This window comes from Hippocampus comes, unplaced genomic scaffold (genome assembly GCF_001891065.2).
Source record: "Hippocampus comes isolate QL1 unplaced genomic scaffold, H_comes_QL1_v1.1 scaffold242, whole genome shotgun sequence".
NCBI lineage: Eukaryota > Metazoa > Chordata > Actinopteri > Syngnathiformes > Syngnathidae > Hippocampus > Hippocampus comes.
The window spans coordinates 2451385-2460666 of NW_017805385.1; the positions used below are offsets into that span (position 1 = coordinate 2451385).

Genomic DNA, 9282 nt, shown 5'->3' on the forward strand with positions numbered 1-9282 from the left:
CCTGCTTTACGAAGACAGACAATGACCGCTGGCCTCTCACCCGTCAGAGGCTGCCGCTGCATCTTTTGTCATGCGTGGCGGTACGGAGGAACACCGGCATACGCGGAGTGATCAAATCACCGCGATGCTCTTGGTTGTAACCTTCAGATTTATGTATTACGTTGGCCGAATCTGAGATCTGATATTTCCAAAGTTATTTGTCACTTCTTTCCAAGGCCCCAAAATAAATGACTCGGTCTCTGCGAGGGGGGTGGGTGCAGTCCGGCGCTCGGTTTTTGGGTTGTGACAAGCTGTCAAGTCAACACGCGTGCTGCTCCTGTTTCCCGGGGGGAGCCGTCGTCTCACGCCCCCTCCCCGTCATCCGCGTGAATATTCCCTCCTCATGGACGTGACGGTTCATCTGCAAGCCAGTCGGACTTTGGACTCTGAATCATCCCGACTTCGAGCCAGACCCGATGCATTGCATGGTGCGGAGACTCTGAAGTGGAAAAAGAATCGGCCTTGCAATGTATTTGGAAGAAACTGAGCAGAGCGATGGTGCTGAACAAGGGCCACGACTGACTGAGGTTGCCGGCTTAACGGAAGGCAACGCAAGTGCAGCACTCGGCGGCAATGTCCTCGCAGAACTTTCCGAACAGCGGCTTGAAGGTAGGGAAATTAGCCCTTCCAGACTTTGCATGGGAAATTGTCACGACTTTGAAGTTTTTGCAGATTGCGGTGGAGATTCTGAGAGATCTGATCAGTATTTGGGAACCGGCAACATTCTGAAATGCATCACAAGCCGCGATAAGACTTTGAGGTCAAGCTACCCATTAGAAAGATGGGACGCGAGCCCTTCCTGGACCTCTGAGCCCTGCGTTCGTCATCGCTCGGCTCCCGATGGTTGTCCTTGCCGCACAGAACAACGACAACACGTCGCCCATCAGCACCAGGATTCGGACTTAGTGGTTGATGAATTAGACGCGAACACTTTCGAGCGGTGTGAAACCTGCGGTTGTGCGTCTGAATCCAGAGAGCAACTGGAGTTGCCGCAACAATACGTGCCCTCTGCTACGCGGAACCTTCAGCACAAGCCAGAAGCATCAGTTGAGGACCCGGAGAGGCACGAGTTGCCCGTCTTCGTACGTGGCGCTTTTGAGTCGGCCGATGAATCGGACTGCGATGCGGAGCTCAGTGAGTACGCCGGCATTCAAAATCATCGAATGGTCACAGAAGACAATGACGAGTGGGGCTACTTGTCAGATGACAGCCAGGAAAGGGTGAGTGATGATGAGCTGGGGACCGTCTCTGAAGACATGAACTGGCGGCATCCAAGTGCCCTTCTGAGAGTGAACTTTGATAAAAGTGAGGGCCACGTTGTGGCCGCACGTGAGAGCGTAAATGAAACAGGTCTGACGTTAGAGCGGAACACTTCCGATAAGCCCTCCGAGGGATTCCTTACGGAAGACGACGTCTCCTCAGATGGCTCTTCTTCTGAGTCCTTCAAGACTTGCGCAGAAGACTCCGAAAACAGCTTGATTTCCTCCGAATCTGAATCTGAAAAAGAAACTCCGGAAGACTGGAGTGACGACCAGACCCGGTGGGAATCGTGCGAGGATGACGAAGAGCCACGCAACCTCTCCGGGACTGTTCATGATGAAAAGAAAACATCCAATTTTGTCCTTGAAGATTATTTTGATTTATTTGACAGGGTTGACTATCATGGTCCAACCTTGACACAGTCGCAACGATACATCTCTTGCTTTGATGGAGGAGACATCCACGATTGCCTGTATGGTGACCAACTTCAGGCCGAGAAGCAACCGCAAAATGCGCGCCGGCTCACAGAAACAAAGCCACACAGGAATGACTCTTCAGAAAAAACATTTGAAGGCATTCGTGGTTGTGATTCCAACTGGAGAGGTGCGTCGGTTGCCCGACCAGAAGACTGCAAAGCCCAACATGAACTTGATGATGTTTGCGAGGAGAGCAATGTGAACGAGGCCAAAACTTGTGATGCCGCAGAACCATTGAACAAACCTCAAATTAAAAGCCTTCCGACATCATCAGAACGATTGCCGAACAGCGTTGTTTTGAATGCGCAGATGATCGATGCGCCGAACGAAGGTCGTTGGGTTGCGTCTGAGAGCGAGACGCAGTTTGGACATGCCGCCTGTCCACAGGAAAGCCAAGTCGGCGACGTGAACGAACATTGCTCTGCAAGAGGAGAAAGCAAGGCCTCAAACGAAGACTCTGCTTCGATTGAAATCTCAAGAGAAGTCCGAGCAGATATTATTCACAGCGTCGTCTCAGAGTACGACAAGACTGAAAAAGGGGACTCCCCGGGACAGACCGGGACGACCGAGGACTTGGACGATGAGGACTGCGATGGTGATCCTGATCAACTTTGCCACTGCGACTACTGCATACCGCCAAGTACGCAGGTACGTTGTCTCTGTCGATTGCTGGTTGCCGAGATTCAGCGTTTGCCGATAATTAGCGATAAGCGAAAGATTAGAAATTGAAACACAAAGGCAATATACGAACAAGTTCATCTGGAGCCCACACTGTCTGGCTTTTCAACAATCAGACAACTGTGCAGCAGAACTGTTGACAGAGGTCTTGGGAGACTGAGGGCATCTCTTTGAGTCTGCCCCCAGAGCGCTTTGCTCCACCAACTGGAGCAGCTGATCTATTTGTTTATAGACGGATGATGATGATGACAGGATGGGACAAGGAAGAGCGCCGTGTTTGATCTGTCGACACGGCAGCCGCAGGAGCAGCTTCGAAAAGCCGTCATTAAAACAACACTCATTCCTGGCTCACCGAAATGAATAGAAAACATTCGCTGCGTGTTTGCACTCGCCGACGTTTTGGCCAAGGACTTGAGATGGTCCACGGTCTTCTGTTATTCCCAGGTCCCAACAAAAGCGCTGCTCCCACAACTGGAATCTCACGATACGGGGAAGATCTGCGTGGTCATCGACTTGGACGAAACCTTAGTGCACAGTTCCTTTACGGTAAGTTGGCCAAAGCTCGCACAGAGTTACCAAGCAAGTTTCTTCTTGAAGATGGAGCACGTTTGCAGACTCTTGAATCGCTTGAGTTCTCATCCGATATCACGTTGTTTGTTGCTGTCATTGGATTGGTTTATATATTCATGGAGTCCCAAAGACTCAGTGCCAAAACTCACTCACTAGCACCCCCTGGATAGAGAGGAAGTCAGAGAGAGAAGGGAAAAAAAAAACACACCATGACACTAGTTTCATCAATCAACACACACATTTTGGTCGTCTGTCATGACAGGATACACAAAAGAGTGATGGGGCTTTTTTTGTACTCGTAACTTGTGCTTTAACAGATGATGATCTTGCGCTCCTTGCTAACCGTATTGACTCCCGACTTGTTCCTTTGCTTGCTTTTATTGGGTCTTGATGGGCTCACCAGTTTTTCATCTGGAAGTGCAACACTTGTTTTTCTTTGACAGCCAGTCAACCATGCTGATTTCATCACTCCGGTGGACATCGATGGAACGGTTTACCAGGTAAGCTCCTCAAACACAGTCCTACACACCCACTTGGGCTACTGCAAGAGATGCGGGACAAGCATACTTTTTTTGCATTTTGAAATCCAACCAAAAGATTGCTGACACACACGTCCAGCCCGACCACAACACCGACACGGACGAGGCGGCGCTCACTTTCGACATCCCAAGTAAACCGACTGTAGAAAAGAAGGGCACCGGCGTGGTCCCGATGCGCACGTCAAGTCTGCTTCACTGTTGTGCTTTGTTGCCATGGTAATGGACAGAAACGGCCAAAGTGAAGTTACGCCACAATTTGTGACTGGTTTGCGGATGCTTGGTCGAAGGTGGCCGCTTGCACTGTTGTCCGAGCTTTCTCAAAAGCCGACGTCGTTTCTGAGGAGCTGTAAATGTCACAGGCGTCACGTTTGTTCATTTCTGTCCTTTTTTTGTTGTCGCCTGCCCCCTCAGGTTTATGTCTCCAAGCGACCCCACGTGGATGAATTCCTCAGACGCATGGGGGAGATGTTTGAATGTGTCTTATTCACGGGGAGCCTCTCCAAGGTTGGTTTGCGGTTAGGGTTATTTAGGTTATTTATGATGATTTATTTAGCCGCATGTATGCTAGTGAAAAATATCTGTAATTTTTGGGTGCCACTACCTGGAAAGTTAAGGGGGGAAAAAAAAATTGCCCAATAACATTTTCACTGGTGGGCCGTTTTATTGTTGCCCCGGCATTAACACTAACGGCTTTATTTAATCATGCTCCAGTTTTAGAGCCAAGAGAAATTGGGTCTTTTTTGGTTAGGGTTAGGGTTATTTAGGTTATTTATGATGATTTATTTAGCCGCATGTATGCTAGTGAAAAATATCTGTAATTTTTGGGTGCCACTACCTGGAAAGTTAAGGGGGGAAAAAAAAATTGCCCAATAACATTTTCACTGGTCAACACTGGAATGTGATCGACACCTTTGATGACACAAGAGGCACAAAAAAGCCCCATGCCTGAAATCAAACACGAAGCCCAAGTATCCATTTAGAAAGGCAGGAAAGGAGGAGTCACTTTTCCCTTTTTCGCTTCAAGTGGCGGCATGCTTCATGAGCTCATTCAGTTTCTCCAGTAACTATTTTGTTGTATTTTGTTTTTGTTTTTTTTCCCTTCAACAGTATGCGGATCCCGTGTCAGACATCCTGGACAAATGGGGAGCTTTCCGAAGCCGTCTCTTCAGGGAGGCGTGCGTCTTCCACAAAGGCAATTACGTCAAAGACTTGAGCCATTTAGGGAGGGACCTCAACAAAGTCATCATCATCGACAACTCGCCCGCCTCCTACACTTTCCACCCGGACAACGCGGTACGTTTTGCGTGCATTCTTGCCCAAGATGCCTCCTAAATGTCGGCGTCCTTTAGGTTCCTGTGGCATCCTGGTTCGACGACATGTCGGATAGCGAGCTCCTCGACCTGATCCCCTTTTTCGAAAGGCTAAACAACGTGGACGACGTCTACGACGTCCTGAAGGAGCAGAGGGCCCTGGGATGAGCGCGAGCGTCGAGATCAGCGCAGTGGCGCCTTTGACTTTCTCACGGACGGCTTTCGGTTTTCACGGGAAGTGATTTCAAATCAGGACGCAAAAGCACAAGTTTGTCTGTTTGCATTAGGGGCCAAGTGGGGCAGTGACCTGCCAGATCCAGCAGGTGGCGTATGTGTTTTTTTTTTTTCAACCACGTTTCTCTACAAAGGCGCACTCTTTAGAGCACTGTGCTGTCCTCACGACATCTGACTACATGCGGTTGGACAGCCCGAAAACCCAGTCAGGAAAAGTCTAACCGCGATGAGAACTTTTCTCACAGAGCAGAAATGCATCAAAGATCTACTATTCACAACAGATGCGTTTACATGTAAAAGGCGACAACGTGAGAGTTAAAATGACAAGCGTTTGTCATGATCACGTTCTGTGATTGTCCAGCAGGTGGCGTTCCGGTTTTCCCGTCGCGCACTTGTCTGGCGTCACAATGATTGGGAGGATTTAAGGAGCTCCCGGAGGTCCCGTCAAGGCGGCACCTAATTTCGCCTCGTTCAAGTCATTGTTCACGTGCATTTCGTCTCGAGGCTCTCTTATTGCTCTCGTTACGTTTTTGGCTCTCGCCTTGATGTCTGTTTTCTCCGTTTGTTGGCTCCCGCCTTTGCTGATGTTGTTCGTTATTCAAGTCAATAGTTCTTGGTGTGTTGAAGCGGATCCAAGGTTTGTTCTCCAGGCGGTTTGGTTTTTCTTGTACTTTAGTTGCAAACTATTTTCTTTTTTTTTTTCCTTAGAACATGAGCATGAAAAATGCTGCTTCAACTCAGTCAGACCGATGCTCCAAGCGACCCCACGTGGATGAATTCCTCAGACGCATGGGGGAGATGTTTGAATGTGTCTTATTCACGGCGAGCCTCTCCAAGGTTGGTTTGCTGCCGCTCGCAAGGCGTTCTGAGAAGTGCCCAGTCAAGAATGTGCCTTGCGCTTTTATGTGTGAGGTGGCACCTGCTGTTTGATTATCACATACTTGGAATGGCAGCCACGTCGTTCCGACGTTGTTGTGGGCCGTTTTATTGTTGCCCCGGCATTAACACTAACGGCTTTATTTAATCATGCTCCAGTTTTAGAGCCAAGAAGGTTGGTTTGCTGCCGCTCGCAAGGCGTTCTGAGAAGTGCCCAGTCAAGAATGTGCCTTGCGCTTTTATGTGTGAGGTGGCACCTGCTGTTTGATTATCACATACTTGGAATGGCAGCCACGTCGTTCCGACGTTGTTGTGGGCCGTTTTATTGTTGCCCCGGCATTAACACTAACGGCTTTATTTAATCATGGTAATGTTTGGGTGCCACTACCTGGAAAGTTAAGGGGGGAAAAAAAAATTGCCCAATAACATTTTCACTGGTCAACACTGGAATGTGATCGACACCTTTGATGACACAAGAGGCACAAAAAAGCCCCATGCCTGAAATCAAACACGAAGCCCAAGTATCCATTTAGAAAGGCAGGAAAGGAGGAGTCACTTTTCCCTTTTTCGCTTCAAGTGGCGGCATGCTTCATGAGCTCATTCAGTTTCTCCAGTAACTATTTTGTTGTATTTTGTTTTTGTTTTTTTTCCCTTCAACAGTATGCGGATCCCGTGTCAGACATCCTGGACAAATGGGGAGCTTTCCGAAGCCGTCTCTTCAGGGAGGCGTGCGTCTTCCACAAAGGCAATTACGTCAAAGACTTGAGCCATTTAGGGAGGGACCTCAACAAAGTCATCATCATCGACAACTCGCCCGCCTCCTACACTTTCCACCCGGACAACGCGGTACGTTTTGCGTGCATTCTTGCCCAAGATGCCTCCTAAATGTCGGCGTCCTTTAGGTTCCTGTGGCATCCTGGTTCGACGACATGTCGGATAGCGAGCTCCTCGACCTGATCCCCTTTTTCGAAAGGCTAAACAACGTGGACGACGTCTACGACGTCCTGAAGGAGCAGAGGGCCCTGGGATGAGCGCGAGCGTCGAGATCAGCGCAGTGGCGCCTTTGACTTTCTCACGGACGGCTTTCGGTTTTCACGGGAAGTGATTTCAAATCAGGACGCAAAAGCACAAGTTTGTCTGTTTGCATTAGGGGCCAAGTGGGGCAGTGACCTGCCAGATCCAGCAGGTGGCGTATGTGTTTTTTTTTTTTCAACCACGTTTCTCTACAAAGGCGCACTCTTTAGAGCACTGTGCTGTCCTCACGACATCTGACTACATGCGGTTGGACAGCCCGAAAACCCAGTCAGGAAAAGTCTAACCGCGATGAGAACTTTTCTCACAGAGCAGAAATGCATCAAAGATCTACTATTCACAACAGATGCGTTTACATGTAAAAGGCGACAACGTGAGAGTTAAAATGACAAGCGTTTGTCATGATCACGTTCTGTGATTGTCCAGCAGGTGGCGTTCCGGTTTTCCCGTCGCGCACTTGTCTGGCGTCACAATGATTGGGAGGATTTAAGGAGCTCCCGGAGGTCCCGTCAAGGCGGCACCTAATTTCGCCTCGTTCAAGTCATTGTTCACGTGCATTTCGTCTCGAGGCTCTCTTATTGCTCTCGTTACGTTTTTGGCTCTCGCCTTGATGTGGTTTGGTTTTTCTTGTACTTTGGTTTGCAAACTATTTCATTTTTTTTTTTCCTTAGACCATGAGCATGAAAAATGCTGCTTCAACTCAGTCAGACCGATGTATATCATTTGTTAATTTATTGAAATCGGGACATCGAGACATGTTCGCCCACACATTATTTACATGACCTTCCCAAGTGCTTTTTCCGTTCCTTAAGTGCAGAAGAAGACGAAATGACACACTAATTGCAACACAGTTTATGCAAACAGAATTGTTTGTTTCTAAAAAAGCCATCTACTTCAAAATAAAAATACCATTTGAACAAATGACGTTGTATCACTTAACGCAGGTTCAAAGTCGGCAGACAATATGAAAGCAAGTCTGAAGGTCGACGGCGCCCACATCACTCACGAACCACCTGCCGAGTTGCGGGACACCAAGTATTAGACCTCAAAATGAAACACAATCTTTTGACTTAACATTCGAATTCATTTTAACGCCGCTTGCAACGTGCAACGTGACATTTCTGTGGCGTGAGTAATTCGTCCTTCTAAAACAAAACACGTTCGGTAAATTGTTTTATTTTGAGTTGCGTGTACAATCTGAGCTATATGCGGTGAATAGGAAATAAACCCTACGGCTTATTGCAGAAATAGAAAGAAATTGGGTCTTTTTTGGTTAGGGTTAGGGTTATTTAGGTTATTTATGATGATTTATTTAGCCGCATGTATGCTAGTGAAAAATATCTGTAATTTTTGGGTGCCACTACCTGGAAAGTTAAGGGGGGAAAAAAAAATTGCCCAATAACATTTTCACTGGTCAACACTGGAATGTGATCGACACCTTTGATGACACAAGAGGCACAAAAAAGCCCCATGCCTGAAATCAAACACGAAGCCCAAGTATCCATTTAGAAAGGCAGGAAAGGAGGAGTCACTTTTCCCTTTTTCGCTTCAAGTGGCGGCATGCTTCATGAGCTCATTCAGTTTCTCCAGTAACTATTTTGTTGTATTTTGTTTTTGTTTTTTTTCCCTTCAACAGTATGCGGATCCCGTGTCAGACATCCTGGACAAATGGGGAGCTTTCCGAAGCCGTCTCTTCAGGGAGGCGTGCGTCTTCCACAAAGGCAATTACGTCAAAGACTTGAGCCATTTAGGGAGGGACCTCAACAAAGTCATCATCATCGACAACTCGCCGGTCTCCTACACCTTCCACCCGGACAACGCGGTACGTTTTGCGTGCATTCTTGCCCAAGATGCCTCCTAAATGTCGGCGTCCTTTAGGTTCCTGTGGCATCCTGGTTCGACGACATGTCGGATAGCGAGCTCCTCGACCTGATCCCCTTTTTCGAAAGGCTAAACAACGTGGACGACGTCTACGACGTCCTGAAGGAGCAGAGGGCCCTGGGATGAGCGCGAGCGTCGAGATCAGCGCAGCGGCGCCTTTGACTTTCTCACGGACGGCTTTCGGTTTTCACGGGAAGTGATTTCAAATCAGGACGCAAAAGCACAAGTTTGTCTGTTTGCATTAGGGGCCAAGTGGGGCAGTGACCTGCCAGATCCAGCAGGTGGCGTATGTGGGGTTTATGTTCAACGTGCCGAAGTCCGATTGTGAACTAACCGCGATGAGAACTTTTCTCACAGAGCAGAAATGCGTCAAAGATCTACTATTCA

At 48.3% G+C, this 9282-nt stretch overlaps 1 protein-coding gene and 1 long non-coding RNA gene across 2 annotated transcripts in view; one reads left to right on the forward strand and one right to left on the reverse strand.

Annotated features, from left to right (window-relative positions):
- The first annotated feature begins 5817 nt into the window (after positions 1-5817).
- Positions 5818-7056, forward strand: LOC109517554 (carboxy-terminal domain RNA polymerase II polypeptide A small phosphatase 1-like). The gene is made up of 3 exons (XM_019872772.1): positions 5818-5943; positions 6643-6828; positions 6885-7056. The coding sequence occupies exons 1-3, from the start codon at positions 5818-5820 to the stop codon at positions 7011-7013; spliced, it is 441 nt and encodes a 146-aa protein (XP_019728331.1). The 3' UTR covers positions 7014-7056.
- A 669-nt stretch (positions 7057-7725) lies between these two features.
- Positions 7726-9282, reverse strand: part of LOC109517555 (uncharacterized) — a 3481-nt gene continuing 1924 nt past the window's right edge. The window contains exon 2 of the long non-coding RNA XR_002168567.1: positions 7726-8027. This is a non-coding gene — a long non-coding RNA (uncharacterized LOC109517555). The remainder of the gene's footprint in view (positions 8028-9282) is intronic.